The sequence below is a fragment of the Syngnathus typhle genome, linkage group LG3 (assembly GCF_033458585.1).
Source record: "Syngnathus typhle isolate RoL2023-S1 ecotype Sweden linkage group LG3, RoL_Styp_1.0, whole genome shotgun sequence".
In the NCBI taxonomy this organism is placed as follows: domain Eukaryota; kingdom Metazoa; phylum Chordata; class Actinopteri; order Syngnathiformes; family Syngnathidae; genus Syngnathus; species Syngnathus typhle.
Genome location: NC_083740.1, coordinates 6,594,670 through 6,615,702, shown reverse-complemented (window position 1 = coordinate 6,615,702; position 21,033 = coordinate 6,594,670). Strand labels below are relative to the sequence as shown.

Here is a 21,033-nt window from a genome sequence, read left to right as displayed (position 1 = left end):
TCTAATGCTGTGGTTGGTCAACGGAAGAGCGGCGTCGCTTAGCGCTGCAGCCGACCACGTCAAATCTTTCGACTTGTCCTGTGCGAAATGAGCCATGACCACATAATTTATGGGTCACGGCAGAAAGACGTTTTGTTAAAAGGAAAAAAAAGTTATATATTGCCTTGACATCAACAAAAATTGCACCAAACTTAATGGTAAAGACTAATAATAATAATAATAATAATGAGGTGCAGGTTTTGATTCTGGCTCCGGCTTTCCTGTGTGGAGTTTGCATGTTCTCCCCGTGCCTGCATGGTTTTCTTCTGGGTACTCTGGTTTCCTCCCACATTCTTCTAGGATCCCTTTAAATTACGCTTGTGTGTTGTAGTACCATTAGCAACTAGCTAGCTTGAAAAATTGAGGGAGGAGGGGCATTTCAAACATGACAAACTGAATTTTAAAATGTTAAGTGTGTGTGTGTGTCTGTGTGTTGTCTGGCTGGTGCCCAGGAGACTGTTTGCTTTCACGGCCCATCTTTCCAACCTGCTGCTCACAGGAATGCATCACGGAGGCAAACACACTTGGACACACACCGGCGAGCACGTATACACACACCGAGTATTTTTGCTCACTTCATCAGAAACTGTGTTCTGCTCAAATGCAGTACAAACATACAAAAACCTCAACAACCAACCATGATTACGTACATGAAGTCCAGCTCATGCATAAGCCTTTGCAAATTCACCCCTCAGCTTTTTTCGGATGGTCTCTTCGCCCTTTGCTATTTGTCTCCCTCCCATAATCTCCGCATATTGTATTTGTTTTGACACAGCCCAATAAACACAAATTGTTCTCGGGCGTCATCGGCCTGTGCCAGTAAATGCCGCCTTCAAGTGCCAGGGCTGCGGTGCAGGCCAGCGGACAGATGGTGCGGGACAGCTGGGCCGGGGTGACAAGTGTGTGCGACCCGAGCCTCTGCGGCGCTGAAAGAAAGAAAGACAACATTGACGGAGAGAAACTATTTGAAGAGGAATATTTCAGCTGGTCTCTGATTGCCAGGAGCTGGCAAACAGAGGCGAGGTGGCGGGCATGGGGGTCTGTGGAGACATCTTGAATAGATTTGGAGCAAGACAAAGAGGTGGTGGAGTCGTGATAAAAGGGAGCACGAACTAGATGCTTTCTGACAGTTGGTTCCTTTTCTTCCCAATAGAGCTTCCATTTCTTTCCAATGGCCACAAATGTTTTATGTTTTGTCTCGCTCTGGCCCAGACCCCTCCTTGTCTGGTCCAAAGGCATCACGCAGGTGTCGACCTAATGACTGTAAACTCTCGTGGGCTAATCATCCTCAAATAGCCAAGCGGCTGACTGATGGATGGCCCATTTTGTGGGATGACTGACGAGGGGGCTCATTCTCACGCTGAGTTTAAGTGAGCGGCCTCTCGAGAAACTCTCTCGGAGCACACGTGACACACCATCCCAATGTGACCTTCCTCTGCCCCGGTGCTGAAACCTCAATGACCACCTCTCATTACGTCTTCAAACTCAGCACATTTTTCCACGCTAGGGGAGATTTGCATGCAGAGACACGGCCGGCGAACTGGACAGAACACCTAGATCATGGAGGATAATACATTAGGAAAAGTCACGTGTTCATCAGAGTCATCTTTCCAGTCGGCTGATGAAAACACATGCTTTGAATAAAATTGGTGCAAGGTCAAAAACACACTGCTGGATTTTATTCGTGCAAGAAATTATTTTCAAAGAAATTTACATTCCAAAAGAAGTACATTTCAAAAATGCTCTGCCATTTCAGGTGAAATTGAAAAATGTAAAGTGGAAAATGTCAACTGCAAATCAAAAAGCCAACCAAGTAAAAAAAAAAAAAAAGACCATACTTTAAAAATAATGTCGAAAAGTACACGTAGACGAATCAAATAGTCACATTTTAATTTTTTTTCGTGACATGCACATATGTACCCTGAAAAAATAGAGTTACCATTAATTGTCCCTAATGTACCTTCAGGAAACTCTATTAATCCCTTTCACTGTGTCATTTTGCTGCATTTTTTGAAAAGAAGTTAACATTTTACTCCGATCAAATTGAAACTTCTATGGTTGGAAAATGTGAACTCCAAGTGCTGCAAATAGACACTTTGCATCACGATGCCCCATCACGTACTTGTGTGTGCGCGTTTCCCCACTGTGTGATTAGTTTCGATCTTTAGTTTTTTTTCTTTTCTTTTCAATGCATGACAGGTCTCATGCACACACACACACACACACACACACTGCGGTTATGCCACTAATAAGCTACTTTGCCCTTCATTCCTGACAAATTCCCTATAACCACAGAGGCTCTCTTCCAGGGCTTCGGCTGTCAATCACTTAGAGAATACTGAAAGATCTTATTTCATGTTTGTTAAGCAATTTAAATCATTTCTAAGCTATTTTCAGGCTTAAAGCGTATTTGCAGATTACACCCAGAAGAGCAGAGTCGTTTGTGAATACGATTCAACGTCACGAGATGAATCGTACGGCCAACATTTTCACTCTCACCGTCTTCGAATTTCGGCTGCTTCGGCTTTCATCTTCAGCCTTTTGGTCGTGTGCCTGAGCTGAAAGTCGGATGACGTTTGAAGAGAATGAGGGAATGACTGATGTATGACAGGAGTGAGAGAGCCATGAGTGAGTGATGGGCAGGGTGGTGAATTTGTGATTGATAGATGAAACTAATCGCACAGGAAGAGAAGTCGACAGAAAAAGCCAAGTATTTTTTGGGAGCGCATCAACACATTTGAGACATTTCGACACTGGCTTTTCCCCCAGTATTTTTCTTCTGTGTAAAATTAGACAGATGCAGGCGAGGAAGAAAAGAGGTTGCTCCAGTTTATTGGGTCAGGGAGTTTGCGACAGATCAGGTCAAAGATGCGGGTGAGACACCCACGTACGCACTTAGACTAACACACAATTGGTGAGCCATGCGTCTGTGTGCTGTCATAAACTATTTATCTGTTTCATTTAGTATGGCGCATGTAAAAAGCAAACAGGAAAAGGATATGATGTCATGTGGCCACCAAGTGGTCTGGCAGGACGTCCAGCCGTGGCTCTTTTAGCTGTGGTGCATCGCTCCGTGTCTACTCTGGATGTGTGTTTTGGAAGCTCCACCAAGCCGAGGTTTGCTTTTAGTGCTGAGCTGGTTGTTTAAATTCAAGCGCACGCACTCATCGACTCTGGCATGCTGTCATAGTCAACGTGTAGGTGTTAGATTTAACGCTGTTGACTCATAAAGACAGAGACGGCAGCGAGCAATGAGTGAACGCTGTTATCGGAATACGATGAACACTGTCTGGCTGATGGATTAAACTCATTACACAAGGAGCAAGGCATGGGCGGGTGCTGCTGGGTGGGGAGATTTGAGGATGAGACAAAGTCATGACGGAAGGGAAGGAATGGATAAAAGCACAGCCGGGGAATAAGCCAGCACTTAACTTACTGGACTTTTCATTAGGTACGCCTGCAAAGTGCTCTAAGGCAAGACCTTGTACATTAAAATATTGGTTATCAATCAGTCTATTAATTAAATATTATTTTCAATAATATGTCCATCTTAGCTCTGATTAAATATGCCAGCACAATCCCAAGTGTAAACTTCAGTGTGTTTATTTCCAACCCTTTTCTATTCTAGGAGCCAAAAAGTTATCGACTGTGCAAGTGTGTGGTTGTTTCATTTTTATGGTGAATTCCAGCCCTAAAAAAAGGGAGCCATTCCTAAAGTGTTTGCACGGGGCATAGTTCCCATAGTTCCCACACAATAAAAATGTCAGAAATCTTTATAGTCTCATAAATCCCTACTTATCTAAGACAGTGAGCGCCACCCCTCCCTGTGACTTTTTCTAGGGGACCTTTCATCAAGTATACAGTATCCATCCATTTCTGTACAGCCGATCCTTTTCATGGTCACAAAGACCTTGAGCTGATCCCAGCTGGCACCCTCCACCATCTCAAAAGCTGACGACAGGACAGTGTGATGCTGATTCTGCAGGTGCCTGCAAAGTGACGAGCGTATGTCCGTCAGTCCAAAGATCATTAGACTCAATTGTAATCATCCCTTGGGATTGCTCCCTCATGAAATTCTGGTTCCAGTAGCTTACACAGAAATAGTACAAAAGACATGAGTAATAAATAAAGCGCACATTAAAAATCAAACAATAATAATAACTGTCATTTTTAAAAAAAATACACACATAAATAAATAAATGAACACAAATAAATACATAAATAAAGGTCAGTAGGACCTGCATATAATTACTGCATGAATCAATTTCTCGTGTGTATGCACGACAGATGTATTGCGCGCTGATCTCTAATTATATGTGTAAACATTTGAGATGATGTCATGCTCTCAGATCGCTGACTAATGCGTCTCTGGTTTGAAAAGAGATGTAATGAACCTCAGACTACCCACGTTCTGCAGCACATGCAAGATCGGGTTTTTCACTCTTAAAAAAAAGAGACCGTTTTGTCAACTCAAAAAATAATGGTCAACCCTTCCCAAAAGTCATGATCAAGCTTCCCTGTGAAGCTTGTACAGAAAATTAATTCATGGTCCCATTGCCTAATAGTGAGATGTGCTGGGTCTGTTTGTCACACCTATTAAGTCACAACAAATGGTCTGTTGCGAGATACTAAAAGGGTTCAAGGGCTTCAAAATCATGTCGCAATGCAGCAAGAAAACACACGCACGTTTTTCGGAGGGAGGGTGGGTCGTTCGCCAGCATGGTCACCAGACATACAGTAGGGGACACCCTACAAGGTGTCCAGCCTTGGTGCTGTAGCCATGGCAACCGTCATACCTGGCATTTAAAGTATTAATGGGATGCATGATGGTGAGATGCAGACAATGAGATAGGATGGGGGCATCTATCATTCAACAGACAAAGTCGTTATACAAGAGAAGTATGTGTGATAAAGGTTGTTAACATCTTTATCAAGATTCACTTCAAATTTGGTTATGGATTGGCGTGAGGATTGTCATCAGTTCCAAATGCGCTTGCGACACTTTCCAAAATACCTTGCTTTCACTCTGCCTCCTACTTTTCCCCACTTTTCTTCGGGAGTTCATTTCCTCCTAATTGCCCACCCTCACAAGTGTGATCTTCGGAGGTCCACTTTGTAGCATTTCTCCCTGAATGTGCTGAAGGTAACACACGCAGGCATGTTCGCGCATCTCGTACATGCGTCCAAACCTCTCCATCGCAACACCTTCGTCCTCTTTTTTCCGTCCTACTCTTTTACTTTTTTAAACTCTTTGCAACTCTGCACTATGCCCATTCACACATTCTTATGCTTAATAGGATTAAGGTCTGCCAAAGGGATTTGAACAAGATGATTAGTATACTGCTCTGCCAACTTCGACCTGCACCCTGCCACGCACGGGAACCCCGGTTTGTCCCTCATGGGAAGAAACCCGTGACCGTGAGGTCCCAGACAAAAGATTTTCAGAAACTGTATAACAGTAAGCACGAGAGCTTGTGTGTGTGTGTGTGTGCATGCGTGTGAGAGAGGGAACGGGGCGGAGGATGATGAGGGGTGCATGTGTGAGAATTGAGTGGCGCTCTTTCATGGCCAGGTCTCCTCGAAGACACACAGGGCGTCAAAAGCCCCTCTCACTCTCTAAAGAGTCTTTAGAAAAGCAGCACTAAGCTCTTCACATGGGAGACCTGACTCTGACACACGCACACACACAAACGCACACACACGTTATGCTACCAAAGATGGGAAAAACATGCCCTGAGGAAAAAGAAATCAACAAATTTGCTAAACTAGCACTGATTAGGCACTTGTACTTACAAACCCAAAAGAAGTACAAATTCTAAAATGGACTTTAGTACAAAAGTCAATTGTACAACTGAATTTTACTGTCAATTATATACAATATATACATTTGGATAATTTGGAATAGAAACTGATTTAAATAGTCATTTAAAAATCAATACTCGTGTGTAATTTTAGGAGTGCTGGAGAAAATGTCTAGCAATCTGTTTTAGCAGTTACTTGTGTGCTAATGCATTGTGGGTTTGGGTGGGGGGTGAGGGGGCTTCCACTTTCAGAGGGGGTTCCAAGCCTGGCAGCGTGATACAGTTCCTGTGTGGCTTTCATACCTCCGGTTTGATCAAACAAAAACACACTCACACACACACTGGGCTCAGTTGGAGCCTCTTTTAATGAAGGTAAACGCCCATTTTAGGCACATGGGTGGGGGCAGAGGTTAAGGGTTAAACCTCGGGGAAGCCTGGATAGTAAAAAAAAAAACAGGCAAATTAGGAAAGGGGAAAGCGAGGTGAAAGAAAAGAAAATGTGGAGGCGGGAGAGGTAAAAGTAAGAGAAGCCACCGAGTGTGCGAGAGAAGCAAAGTTGTGCTTTTGACATCCACTCAAACTCTTATAGAAGAAGATGAAATTGAATGAAATGCCTTGGAGGCAAACAGTGGAGGAAAATCCGCCCGTAAGACCCTAAGAAGTCAATTTCCTAACTGGAGCAAAACTGGGTTTATTCGCCTAGAATACTGACAAGGCTTTAAAACCGCACTTTTACTCCAAATTTCACTCAAACACATGAATTGGCTCCAACTACTGCCTGCCTATGTATACATTTCCAATCATCTCAAAGTAAAATGTAAATTTATCACACATTATGCATTTACAAAGACAATTCACACACACACACACACACACACTTGAGACATTTTGGATTTCTTCCTCACGTTGTCGATGCAGTCAGTAGCTTGCAGACAGTTGATTTGGTTTTAGAATAGCAGCGGTTAAAAGAGCATGGCTGCTTTCAAAGCCCCTCTGGTCCTGTAAAAACAGTGTCAGGATACACTCTGTTTGATTCATAAGCGCCGCGTGTGTCCACTACCAAGGCGCGTGTGTGTTTGTATTGTGTGTGTAAAACAACAAAAGTGAAAGCCTGGCGCTCCCACTACTTTATGAGGTCTTATTGGAAGATCATGCTGGGATGAAACTCCATCAGAGAGTCTTGGATGGTGACGTGAACTTGAAAAGTGTTTCAACCCAAACTCCGTATTTTAAAAAAATATATATTAGGCCGTGACATAGCGGCAAAATAAGTTGACGTGTGGGGAATACGTTCCAGCTGCACAATATCTGTACGTTAGTTATTTTATGTTTGCCCCCGAGGACCACTAGCATAGCTCACTTGGGACATTGTGATTTCCTAAGTATGCTGTGGTTGTGGTTATTTTACTTGCCGAGCTATAAATGAATGAAATGTTGCTGTTTTTATTTTATTGTGAATAATAATTGTGCTCAATGCTGGATTTTCCTTTTTTTTCTTGGCTAGTTAAGTATGCCACTGTTAACCTTGAAAGGTTTCCTTACATTGTGTCTTTGCAGCCATGCTCTACTCATCTGTCAATCAACCTCCCCATTTAGCTTTCAGTTCATGCTTTTGAGTTTAAGTGGACCCTCGTTGCCTTTTGAGACTTCTGCATCCTACTTCACGTTGGTAACTTTTCCGTTCACGCTTGAGCGCGTGTGTAATGCAGCTGTAGCGGCAGGTGCACGAGGTGGAGGATATCTGAGTGCCTAATTGTAAGAGAGCAGACTCAAGAATGTAAGGAATGTCACCGGGCATTAGCTGTTAGCCGATTAGCGCACCGGAGGTCAAGGAGCTGCGGTAAGGGTCAAGAGGTGGGGGTACGGGTAGGTGGGGGTTAGCGGGGAAAGGTCAAATAGTCTGTCTGGAACGTGGCCCGGATTAGCCCGACGGCTGGCGACTGAAACACACAGAGACCCGCTTCTGCGGACTTTTTCCGTCGAGCATCCAGTTTCTTTCCTCTTGGATAGAAATGCCACAGTGATGTGTTCCTTACAACTCCAAGCAGCTGCATCCATTCTCAGCGACAAAATCTCATTTACATGCCTTTATTTATATCTGCACGTCCCTGTGCCTACGACGATATGATTAACAGCTCATTTGTTGACTATTATAGCGCGCACTTACTGGCACTGACTGTGGTTGCCTGTGTGTGTGTGCGTGGCGACCTTTTTTCAATATTTCCACTCTTTCCCTGTAGATAACTTATCATGAATCTTTATCAGCATTTTCTGAAGAATTTGTTGGGTTTGTAAAAAATAATAATAATGGTTTGTTTTGTGACCTCCCGAGATATCCTTTGCCTTGGAGATTGGTTGCTCTGCATCACGCTGGAAAGTGTTTCTAACAGATCAGAAAAGTGATATTGAATACTGTTATACTATGAAATTGTGCTTGCAGTAGATCGAGTGGCTTTATTTGGGTTTTAACATTTGTATCTTACTTTAAATGGCTGAAACAATTTCTCAACTGTATGCCCTTGTACGTATTATGAGTCAGAGGGCAGCGCAGAAAGCTTTCACGCAATCTGAGGTCACTAGTGCCCCCTAAAGGTTGTCTGAACATTTCGTCTCATTTGCCTGGTGTTGGATTTTCAGAGCCAAATAACATTTATATGACTGTATCATTGCAGATAGTGCACTTACTTACACCCCCTCCAGTGTTGTTGGGAAGGAGTGCTTTGTATGCTCTGCAGCTTTCTTGCTGCATTTGCCAGAGGTGCTGCTATAAACAAGCGTCTCTGAGATAGTTCAGCTTTAATAACCCTCTGCCCCCTGTCTTGTCTCCGTCTCTCCGGCTGCCCTTTCCCTCTGTCCAGTGATCTCAGCGAGAACCAGATTCAAGGGGTGCCCAGGAAAGCCTTCAGGGGAGCTGTGGAAATAAAGAATCTGTAAGTTGGCGCCACTCGGCCAAAGGTCGAGAGACTCGTTGTGTGTATGTGTATGTGTTCATGTTCGTGCGTGTGTGTTGTTGGCATGGTTTGTGTATGGGTTTGTGTGTTTCTTGACCCCATGTTTACTAATGTGTTTGTGCATCAATATTTAATTGCCTTAAATGTCATGTGCCTCCTGCTTGCTGTATTGACTGATCATTAATAAGCCTGTGTGTGTGCGTGTGTGTGCGTGCGTGTGCGCGTTTGTGGAGGCAACTGGCTAACTGTTCTGCCTCAATCAATTACAACAATTAAAGATAATTGTATTGGTGATTTTGAAGGTAAAAGTCATTTGCACAGCAGTCTTTTTGTACGGATTGTTCGACATCAAACAATTTTGTTGAAATATTGCGCAATTATGATAAATGGACAATAGATTGTCTGTGTGTGAGCACATAAAGAGAGAGGGAGAGAGAGGGCGAGGAAAAAGGTAATGCATACAAATGAATCATCATGTAGAAGAAGGAGGAAAAGCGCACTAACGTCTGCAAAGAACAAAGAGCTGTGGAGACAAGACGAGCTGCATTTACACTTGACTTGACTTTCACCGGAACATACTCTCTCTCGCATTCAACAAAACACAACTTGTCTTTTGTATGCAGCCAGCTGGACTACAACCACATCGGCTGTATCGAAGATGGAGCTTTCAGAGCGTTACGTGACCTGGAAGTACTGTGAGTAACACTTTGTCTGCTTGCACACAACAGAACAATTCATATAAGTAAAAAAAAAAATGTCTTTCCTTTTTTTAAGCATATCAGGATTTTGAAATATTTTCAATTTTTGATTTGACCTGTAAAAGTTTGCGCAAATGGATTTAACATGCATTGTAATTTATAACTGTACACCATTTTAAAGGGAAAAAAAATCCACCTGTGTCTGAACCTACCCTTTAATTCATAAATATTACTCAATTATTATTATTATTGTGAAAAGGACGAAGGCAGATTCAGAATCAACCTAGACTAACCAAGGAGTACCAAGGCTAGATTTGTCTTCTCTCCTCAGCACCCTCAACAACAACAACATCAGCCGGCTGTCAGTGGCCAGTTTCAACCATATGCCCAAGCTGAGGACCTTGTAAGTTACACCACAGAGTACGCAACACCCGGCCGGCCGGGGTCGAGTGCTCATTTCACTCTTGTCTTGTTTGAACAATTGATTGCTTCATCTCACCTCTGCTCCATCGTGTACCTGCTGCACATACTCAAATCTATTGTTTCTTTCCTCTATCACCCCATTTTGCCACTTCTCTGCCTGTCCACCTACCCCTCGCCCATCCCCCAAGTCGCCTGCACTCCAACAACCTGCAGTGTGACTGCCATGTGGCCTGGCTGTCGGAGTGGCTGCGACAGCGTCCCCGTCTGGGACTTTATACGCAGTGCATGGCCCCGCCGCACCTGAGAGGGCACAATGTTGCAGAAGTGCAGAAGAAGGAGTTTGTCTGCACAGGTAAGATGGATCATCGGTTACACATTACGTATATTCTATAACTTGAAAAAAAGGGCAGTGACTTTGGTTCCACTCTGGTGCTGCTTAACTAAAAAAAAAAAAAAGCTTTAAAGCAAGCGTTGCTCAAGCTCACCCGCAGCCATAATGAAGACAAATGCGACAGAAAATAGATGGTTGGATATACAGTAATAATATATTGATCCTATATATTCTGCATAGTCGCTCAAATCTGTGTTGCTGACTATTGGCGTGTTGTATTGACTCTTCCAAGTTTTGCAAAAAATATTTGCTTTGTCTTATTGTTTCTTCCTTACTGTCTGTCGCTCATCCTTTTCAAGATTCGGATGAAGGCAAGTATTCAACTTCCAATTCATACAGAATGCAAAATCTGTCACTTTTTTTTGTTTCGCTCTTTCATTTTCCTCAATGAATTCTTTTTGCATTTTGCAGATTTATCCACAGTAGCAAAGCTTAATGCCGAGCATTGTCTCCGTTTAGGTTACCAGTCGTCGTCTTCGTCCTGCAGTGTGTTGCAGTGTCCTGAGTCGTGCACCTGCAGCAACAACATTGTGGACTGCAGAGGGAAGGGTCTGACAGAAATACCTACCAACCTCCCTGAAACTATTACTGAGATGTAAGATGCACTCACTTGGCCTCCAGACACACACACACTGCACACGCATAACACACCTAGTCAACAATGGGGACAATTGTTCATGCTTTTGCCCCATGCTGCTCTTGACTCTATCTGTGGTACACAGTTTTCGCTCACAGCCTGTCTCTCTCACTGCAGTGGAATAAAACCACACAGCTGTGAAATGAGAAATCCCGGTCATGCAGCTCTTCTCTGATTAAAGACCGTAATGACGGGATGAAAGAGAAAGAATTAAAAGCTCAATCTAAAGGACAAGGCCGATCATATCTTTATCTGAAAGAACGACGGCTAGATTTAAAGTGGCAGAACTTGACTCCCAACTTTTAAAACCACCTGATCGACTGGCTGAGTTGTAAGCAGAAATGGAATTAAAGGAAACGTACAAGGTGTTCTTGGAAGCACATTCGGAAGAAATCCAAACAAACCATTCCGGAACGCTACACTCAAATTTCAATGTTTTCAATTTTTTCAACTCTAATAATTGAAAGGGAGATAAGCAGTTTCAGTGTCACAGGACATTAGAGAGTCCACTAAATTTTCACTGACTGAATGATTTATAACATTATTTTTTTCATTGGTGCCCCTAAAAGATGTCACCACACTTACCTTGAATTATTAATTTATAAGCACTAATGGTCTGAATTAATTTGGGGATTTATGATGACAGATTAGACTTGACTCAACAAGTTTCAAAAAGTCCATGACTTCTCTATGAATTCAAAAAAAATACTCAGTTCAAACGCTTTTATATCCCAGTTGACTTCAAAAACGTCACTGCTGTAACAAAATACGATTAGACAAATAAGCCTTTCTTGCGGACAGCTGTGAAAAACCAAAACCTATTTTGGCATCCTGAGACATGATGTGGTCTCGGACATGTCTCCAGTGATTTCAGACTGTTAAAGCCGTTCTTATCCAAGCACAGGGTTATTGTTGTAATACAATACAAAATAAAAGAACGCATTCTTCGGTTGTGACATGCAGCCACTAATATTATAGTGCTCTGACTATGTGCACACATTTGGCGTCCTAAAACACACCACTGGCGTTTTGGAGGCTTTCTTTTACCACTAATTGCCATGGTGGTCAGAATTAATGACTATGAATCTAATAATAATGATGTATGTGTAGAAATGATGAAAATCTAAGATGATTTCTTGCTTTTGAGGATGAACTCTTGTTTCCTGGCTCTGGAGGAAATCCCATCGCAGCCCCCCTACGGTATTACACCAGAATTTAATCCAAATCCACTCCGCAAAACTTCCTTACATTGAAAATGTAAACGTGCTCTGTGAATGAGAAGCGAGAATGGAAAATAAACTCGGTGGCAGGGAATTTTTCACAGTGGTTGTCTTGCAAATGGTCGCTCAGTGATGCCATTTGAGCTCCTCCCTAGACTTGAGATCACAAACTGTTTGCGCAATTCCAGAGACCTCCAAAACAGCCGTCCTAGTAATTAAGAGTAGGGAAACGGTCTCAATGTTAAATTATCATCCATCAACGGTCTGTGTATGTTTGGTTCCAGACGATTGGAGCAGAACGCCATCAAGGTGATCCCAGCCGGCGCCTTTTCTTCTTATAAGAAACTGCGAAGAATGTGAGTAGATGACTAGCGTCATATTTAAATCTACACTCCTCTCTTTTTTTTTAAATTGAAAGGTTATTTTTACTGTTGTTCTTTTTACAGAGACTTGAGTAACAATCAGATTTCAGAGTTGGCTCCCGATGCCTTTCAAGGTCTGCGATCCCTCAACTCTCTGTAAGTACTCACCATGGCCCTTTGTTAAGGCAGTGATGTGCATGAGTTTTGGCTAATCCAGTCACTGATTCAGCTAGGATTTGTTTTATGGGTCAAAGATATTCCAGGGAGGTTTTTTTTCTTTCTTCAAACCCTCAAGATTCCTCAAAAAATGCTTAGAAAGAAAGGGGAACAGGTGGGAATGTTGAAAAAAAAAATCTGGAATTAATTAAAAGTCAATTGTCTGGCCTGGCACCAGGAGGGGGTCAAAGCACATTTTTTGAGGGGGGGGTAGGCATTGCTCCTGTGTCCCCCCCTTTAGATCCACCAGTGAATTCAGCAGCCTCACAATGTTAGCCCGTCTCATAAACTCCATGAAAACATTTGACAAACATCCACTAATAAATGGAGATGCAGTTTTTGGATGAGACACAAGCAATTTGATTGAACCCAGGAACAAATGTTTATATGACCTGTCTGATAGTGGAGATAGTGACCTGGAATTGACTTCTAAACATTTGCAGTTGCGAGTAAGACTTCTGCTCTTTCTGTCGACATGTCAAGTAAATGTGATCGAAGCAGACATTTGATCGCTAATCTCTGCGCTCTTTTAAGAAGAACGACCTCATCGCTGGCCCAGCGCTCGGGTTTGCGTGTGAAGCCGGGCTGAGGCGGTCGAGAGGGTGGGAGGCAATGCGGGGTTATTGTCTGAAGAAGTTATATTAAGATCTCGTCTCTCCAGAATCAATCATTCATAAATGCTGAATTGCTGAATGGAGGCTTCTGCCACCTCATTACACTTTCACCACCCAGCCAGTGAATGGGACACCCACCTTTGTGCTGACACATCACTTTGAGTACGACTCCTACATTAGGCTGCAGTATGCGTACATTGCGTGTTATGTCGATTTAAATGAGCCATCGATAGTGTGTGCGTGCGTGTGTGTGTACAGTAAGTGCGCTGCGTCGTTTCCCAGCCTCGGGTTTCTCAGGAGTTGCCACTCAGCACAATGAACTAAAAGACAATTGCAAACACATGTTTGTACACGCGCAGATTGAGCGGGCATGAAGCATAGCAATGACCAAAAACTTTGTTTGAGCGCAAAAGTGCTTGCTTTTTTTTTTTTTTCTTGATAACAGACAACATTCTTCATGGCACGATGGCCGGCAGATTTATGAAGGCTTTTGTTACACCACTCAGTGTACTTTATATCTTAAATATGTGGTCATGAATGGAGTGGTTGGAACGTTGTCAGGGTTTAAAATCCAGGAAATGGAAAAAAAGCGCAAATCATTCGTTATCAAGGAAAGGCCATCTTTTGCCATGTCGGAATGCTAATAAACAAGCTGATATTAGCTTGTCGGAGTGTGGAAAAACTGTTTGGTTTTTAAATTGCTAAGTCCTGCTGTACAAAAAAATAACCTTCTATATAGCCAAAAATATCAATTTATTTGTATCCATTTTCATTGGTATCTTAAGGGTTTCTTTTTATTATTTAAGAAAATGGTCAAGAAATAAATATTATAAGGCTGAAGTATGTTCCGCAAAGAATGAAGTGGGCATTTTTTTCCCCATCCTCAGTCTAACAAATAGTACACATGAAATCACCATTTTTTGTTGGGCTTGCTCAATCATGAACCAGCAATGTTTGTGACGTTAATATGGCAGGTCTTGTATTTTGACATTTACCCACCAAAATTGCAACAGTTTTCTTACTATATTATGACTTTTTTTATTGGGGGAAAAAATAAAAAGTATAACTATCTTCTGGATATTTTATTATTATTCAGAAAGATGAATAATAGTTTAATTTAGCTTCTTGCTCAAATATTTTATTAAATGTCAGATTTAATGTTGATATATATTTGTTTTCCACAGCGTTCTGTACGGCAATAAAATAACAGAGATCTCCAAAGGGCTGTTTGAAGGGCTGTTTTCTCTGCAGCTCTTGTGAGTAGACGCGCATCCCCACATTTGTATTTGCAGACACTTTACGATTGATACTCAGCTTAAAAATCTTCTTTCTAATAAAAAACCATCATGGCTGACTTCAAGACACATTCATTGACGAATAATAGCAGGAAAGCCCATTATTGTCATTATTCACCAACTTTCAATGCACCTTTTCTGTCTTTCAGGCTACTGAATGCAAATAAGATAGCGTGCCTGCGTGTGGATGCCTTTCAGGATCTCCACAATCTCAACCTTCTGTCACTATATGACAACAAGCTCCAGACCATCGCCAAAGGAACCTTTTCATCACTAAGGGCTATACAGACGCTGTATGTAAACAAAGTTTGTCTCCTTAAGCTACTCCACACTTATCATGATTTTAAAAGTCTTTTACTCAAGTATATCTGCTTGTATTGGGTTCAATGAAGAATGTGAGTATGAATGGTTATTTGTCTATATCCTGTGGATTGGCTAGTGATCAGTCAAGGGTGCACCAAACCTCTTGCTCATTATTAATTTAATCATTATGATTGAAAAATAATATTTCAGGCTTACTGTTATGAATATTTGCCTTTCTCTCAAACACAAAATGTGGATCAGCTGAACTGTTGCTATAGTAACTTGTTCTTATCTTTGTATGCAGCATTATAAATTTACCTTTGACGATGTTTCATTACAAAGCAGTCATCAATAAGTATGAAACTGAACAGCTTTTTAATCTTCCCCGTAGACATGCACAGAAATATATACTCAAAATCTTGTACAGTATTTCTGCACAATAATAATTGTCTAAACCAATTACTGTTCTGTATTAAATATAAATCAACTAGTAAGGAGTAAGATTACTACTTGTACAGGCAACCTTATCTTCCTTACTGCCTCCATGCTTGTGTGTGTATATATACGTACTTATGTGCACCCTGTATGTGTGTGTCACAGACATTTAGCGCAAAACCCATTCATCTGTGACTGTCACCTGAAGTGGCTGGCCGACTACCTGCAGGACAATCCCATCGAGACGAGCGGCGCCCGCTGCACCAGCCCTCGGCGGCTTGCCAACAAACGAATCGGCCAAATCAAGAGCAAGAAGTTCCGCTGCTCAGGTATGAATGAACACACAGTGTGACAGAGCTCATTGTTCTTCTGACTGAACATTCACCCATGCACACACACGCGGGCAATCGGGATATCCAAACTGACAAGCTCCCATCTCGCTCTCGCTTTCATACTGTGTCTTCCTCCTTGGTATTTCCCCTCAGACTTTTTTTCTCTCAGCATACATGCACACAAGCAAAGAATATTTTCTTGAAATCCAATTTTTGATTTGTTGTGTTTCCTTCACTATGACTCTCTCTTTGTTTCCCTGCAATAGCTAGAGAACAATATTTCATCCCAGGTATTGTACATCAAGCATGTGTGTATGTGTGAGAGTGGAGTGTGTGTGCGCAACACTCCGTCACAGAATGCAGTCACGCTTTGGAGTGCCGTGCTTTCACTGACACCTTTCAAATTCTTCACACAACAGTTCCGATTTGAAGTCCACCTGCACACAGACTGCAAAGTAATTATAACGGCATCACATGAGCAGAAGTGTTTTTAAAAATGATCACTGGATCAATATGTGGCCATAGAGGTCCCCGATTTTTGTGGTACACTCACCTGTTCAAATTATAACTTTATTCTCTTAACCTTTCTCTTGAACGAGTCAGACTTTTTTTTTATAATATTAAGATTTTATCTTTGTAACATCTATCCATCCATCTTGGAGCCTCTCCCAGCTGACTTTCATTGATGGGTGGGGCACATCCCCAATCACGTAACAATTTCTCTTATAGTCTTTTAACTAATGATAATCTTTCATGCTTTTCTCCATCTACAAGCAGATGTTAAAATGTTGATTTTTTACTGCCCCAAACAGTTTCTGTGCCTTTTTTTGGTACACATTTTTGTGTGACCATTGCCTTACTCGAATGCGTCAGATGTTAACATAAACTATTCATCACACTCACTGCACCCACCATTCTAATGAGAATAGTAAAAAATGGATTTGTGAGCTTTGCATGACATGCACGTGGAGCAATAAGACAAAACTTTATTAACCAGCAGCTCACTTCACAGGCGCAAATAAAAAGACATCATGGCCGTGTGTCTGCCAGCAGCTTTGTCTGTTTTGTCTGCCGTACCACATCAAAAGGTCACACGCTTGCCACGCACGGAGGGGTGCTGGGAAATATGCAAATCGGACAGTTGTACGGAAGCTGCTGGCGTGGTCATTACTGCAGCGGCACACAGAGCGCAGTGTGTGTGCGTGTGTGTGTGTTGTGTGTGTTCACTGCAGTCATTAACTCAGGCTCACCGGGGAAGCGAGGATTTAAAGCTCAGATACCACATGCAGATAAAAACGGAATATTTTAAGAAGATTGTCGATTTAAAAGTTGACTAAACATTCGGGCAGCTATTATTATGATTACAATCCTTACATGTGGCTCAATAGTTTCGATTCTATTGCCGTTTCCATAATTGAAATTATCTTTTTACATAATTCCCTCTGGTAACTTGCTAAAAGCTAAGAATACATTACTTACCGGAAGCGTGTGTGGACAATTTATTTATTTATTTTTTTACAAATATGCAATTATCCATTTCATTTGAAAGATAGCTGATAATTTCATCAAATGTTTAATTTTGTGCTTGGAGAGCAAGCAAATGAACGTGTGTCATGTTATGCCAACACACACTTTTTCACCTGCCTGTGAAAAAAAACTTTCCCTACTTTCTTTTCTCCACTTATTATTGGTTTCTTGCCTCCTGTTTTGACTAAATACGTGAACTCCCTTCTTCTTTCCTCTGTACTGCCTCTCTCACATACTCAGGAGTACACCATGTCGGCTGTAAGTAACGCACACACAAAATAGATACCATTTTGCGTCGAAACGCACACCTGACCCTTGTGCTTCCCCCGTGTACATTTATAAACGACAAGATGATGGTGGCCTTAACAACCAAAGGTTTATCTATTTTTTTGTGAGTGCGTGTATGTGTGTGTTCCTAAAAAAGCTTCTCTTGGCGCTGTAACTCTCCTCCAACCCCTGCAATCAGTGTTACTTCCTGTTTCTTATGTCTTACGTCCTTCTCACGCCTGCTTCCGGTTTCGACTTCCTCTCTCCTGCTTCCCTCCTCCATCCTCCCTCCCCTCTTCTTTCTTTCATTCCATTGACTTGATCAAGGGAGCCTCCTCTGTTTTTCACTAATATGCCCCTCATCCCTCAGTTTTCACCTGTTGTCTTTGGATTTGTTACTTTAGATTGTTGGTCGCTCTTGTCTTCTCCTTCCCAAGTGCTTTAACTACTTTCCTTGGCAATTTCTACCAAACTGATTGGCCTCTCCTCCCATCACTCGCTTTGTGTGACAATTCTCACAAGTTTGGTCTAAAAACAAATATGTGGAGATGTTAATGCTTTTCATTGCAGCAGCAAATATGATCATATTATCATACAAATGATTCTATTCCTAAAACTGTCTTGAGATCAAGCACAAGTCGCATGAATTAAGGCTGCCGGCCCTCGCCGCAGAAGAGATGTTGCAATAACAAAAAAGCCAAAGATTTTCTTTTGATGCTCACTGAACGGAGGTTTTGTGAGGTACACTGATGTCATGTGATAGTATCCATGACGTGTGCTACAAAAACCCAAAAATTTGACGCTCGCTGAGCTGCTGAATTCATGACGACGCTTCGAGATCCATCAGTTTTTGATTGGCCAACATTTGCATTTTGTATTTTATATAAATGTATTTATTTAAAGAATTGCCGGTGACCTGAGTGAGGCTAAACGCTTTGGAAGATGAATGAATTCATATTTTACCTAATTTATCATTTTAGTCACGGGCCGCATCGTAGACATAGTTTCCTTCGAAGGGGCTACACAACAAACTAATGAGTAACTATTTTTGAAATCAGAGAATATAAATTGGCTTTTTTTTTTCCTTAGCAAACTTAGTGGGAACTGATCCTTCCTCTCCCTTTCCTGTTCCTACCCCTTTGTTCCTCGCTCGCTGCCACTACCCTCCCCACCCCGTGTTCCAGCGGAGGAGCAGTCGGTGAGCAGGTTGTTCCTTTGTGCTTGATCTAACCATGTGACTGCCAGGTTCCTAAAAGTAGAACATGGTTCTGTCAAGCACCATGGAACGGCCCTGCCAATCCCTACAGCATGGCCAAGATGCAAGACACCAGAACTGTCTGCGTGTGTTTGCGTGTGCAAGCATTTTGAATTCGACCTCTGTCTGTGTTTGACAGGATGAAAGAAGCTTGTGTGTATGGATTTTTTTTTTGTCAACTTTTAGAGGCGATTACCAGTACATGCTGGGGTTCGACTCAAGCGCGACGGGCGTGCCGGCAACTTTGTGACCCCGCCGTTGTGATTGTAACCAGGTACGGAGGATTACCGCAGCAAGCTGGGAGGAGACTGCTTCGCCGACCTGGCCTGTCCCGAGAAATGCCGCTGCGAGGGCACCACAGTGGACTGCTCCAACCAAAAGCTGACCAAAATACCAGACCACATCCCTCAATACACTGCCGAACTGTGAGTCACTTACTGTCGCCGACGACCAAGTGCATCCATCAAGTGGCTTTGAGTGGAGACTGCGTCAACCTTCATCTGCTCTTTTTTCTCTGTGGTTGTCCTCTAAACATATTCTGGCTCCCTCTCTCCCCTCAGGCGTCTGAACAACAATGAATTTACTGTCCTTGAGGCGACAGGGATCTTCAAAAAGTTGCCCCATCTGAGGAAGATGTGAGTCAGACGTCGTGAGCTTAAGTGGTAGTCGCTATACGCACACGAGTCACATTCAGGTCATGAAGAGAAAACACTCATCTTTGCAGAGGGTTACTTCCTCATCCTTTCATGTCTGTTGAATTCCCCTGTATGCACCCTCAAATGTGTCATATTTCTTTTTCTTTTTTCCTTTGCCCCTCTTTCTCCCGCATAAGTAACCTGAGTAATAACCGCATCGCCGACATAGAGGAGGGCACTTTTGAAGGAGCTTCAGGGGTCAACGAGCTCATTTTGACCTCCAACAGATTGGAAAATGTACATCACCGCATGCTGAAAGGACTCGGTGGCCTGCGCACGCTGTGGGTATACACACACACACACACTTATAGTACATTTGTATTGCGTACCAAAAGTAGTTTTAGAAATCTACTGTGAGTCACTTCATATGTTTGTGTGTGTTTGAGTAGCATGCTGCGGAGTAATCGCATCAGCTGCGTGAGCAACAGTAGCTTTGTGGGTTTGAGCTCAGTGCGTCTGCTGTCGCTCTACGACAACCAGATCACCTCCATGAACCCCGGAGCCTTCGACACACTCCACTCGCTCTCGACTCTGTGAGTACAAGCAAGAAAAGGCAAAAAGAGAAAATGATCCAATGAATAAATGCCTGGCCACTTTCTGATCTCCAGCAACCTTTTGGCCAATCCGTTCAACTGTAACTGTCATCTGGCCTGGCTCGGTGATTGGTTGAGGAGGAAACGCATTGTCACGGGCAACCCTCGCTGCCAGAGTCCTTACTTCCTCAAAGAGATCCCCATCCAGGATGTGGCTGTCCAAGACTTTGCTTGCGAAGACGGTACGATGGAGTGAGAATTTACCATTAGCTTGTTTCTGTTTTGATTACTTTTCAAAAGCAATTCAATTAGTTACATTTGATAATATTGTGATAAATGTTTTTTTATTTCTCAGAACTGCTACCATTTTTTTTTTTTTAAAGACCTGATAGTGTTTTGCACCATCTTTCAGCAATACACTTGAGTATACAAAGACAATAAAGTAAAAGACATCAAATTGAACTTCACAACTACAAATTAAAATAATTTCATTGCTTTCATATTTTGGTCAACTTTCACACTCAGTCAAATCAAATAAAACTCATCGCATCATTTTCTCTTTGCAAAATGAGAGATAATAGGCGTAGCAGTAGGCGTAGGAAAACGAAAGCTATCATCCTTCCTCTGCTCTCCCTGGGTGGCTTCATGTCCCATCTATCCATCTTCACTAGGTAACGATGACAACAGTTGTTCTCCGGTGCTGCGGTGCCCGGCGGAGTGTTCGTGCTTGGACACAGTGGTGCGCTGTAGCAACAAGGCCCTCACCGCTTTGCCCAAAGGCCTGCCCAAAGAAACCACTGAGCTGTGAGTGATTTCATCAAATGCACATTGCAACCTTTGCAACAGGTCCATTTATCATCAGCTCGGTGCTGATTCACTTTGGATGTTGCTCTATTAGTTAGGTCAAAATGGCACGGACAAATTAGAGTCTGAAGCTGAGATTTAAACACAAAGCCTTTGAGCTGCGTGTCGAACATGATAACCACACACACCTCGCCTAGATTACGAGTGCAAATATTCGGCAGAAACTTTGAGTCCT

The 21,033-nt window shown here is 42.5% G+C and overlaps 1 protein-coding gene across 4 annotated transcripts in view; it reads left to right on the top strand.

The window, feature by feature from the left end:
- Window positions 1–21,033, top strand: part of slit2 (slit homolog 2 (Drosophila)) — an 83,288-nt gene that overhangs the window by 51,866 nt on the left and 10,389 nt on the right. For 3 of the 4 annotated variants that reach the window (XM_061274753.1, XM_061274751.1, XM_061274750.1), the window contains 17 exons: window positions 8,699–8,770; window positions 9,415–9,486; window positions 9,821–9,892; window positions 10,101–10,264; window positions 10,763–10,898; window positions 12,445–12,516; window positions 12,607–12,678; window positions 14,537–14,608; window positions 14,797–14,940; window positions 15,551–15,714; window positions 15,984–16,007; window positions 19,041–19,191; window positions 19,327–19,401; window positions 19,599–19,742; window positions 19,851–19,994; window positions 20,070–20,236; window positions 20,666–20,798. In XM_061274753.1, coding sequence (XP_061130737.1) covers window positions 8,699–8,770; window positions 9,415–9,486; window positions 9,821–9,892; window positions 10,101–10,264; window positions 10,763–10,898; window positions 12,445–12,516; window positions 12,607–12,678; window positions 14,537–14,608; window positions 14,797–14,940; window positions 15,551–15,714; window positions 15,984–16,007; window positions 19,041–19,191; window positions 19,327–19,401; window positions 19,599–19,742; window positions 19,851–19,994; window positions 20,070–20,236; window positions 20,666–20,798 — 1,878 coding nt within the window. The remainder of the gene's footprint in view (window positions 1–8,698; window positions 8,771–9,414; window positions 9,487–9,820; window positions 9,893–10,100; window positions 10,265–10,762; window positions 10,899–12,444; window positions 12,517–12,606; window positions 12,679–14,536; window positions 14,609–14,796; window positions 14,941–15,550; window positions 15,715–15,983; window positions 16,008–19,040; window positions 19,192–19,326; window positions 19,402–19,598; window positions 19,743–19,850; window positions 19,995–20,069; window positions 20,237–20,665; window positions 20,799–21,033) is intronic. The other variant, XM_061274752.1, reaches the window with a different exon arrangement.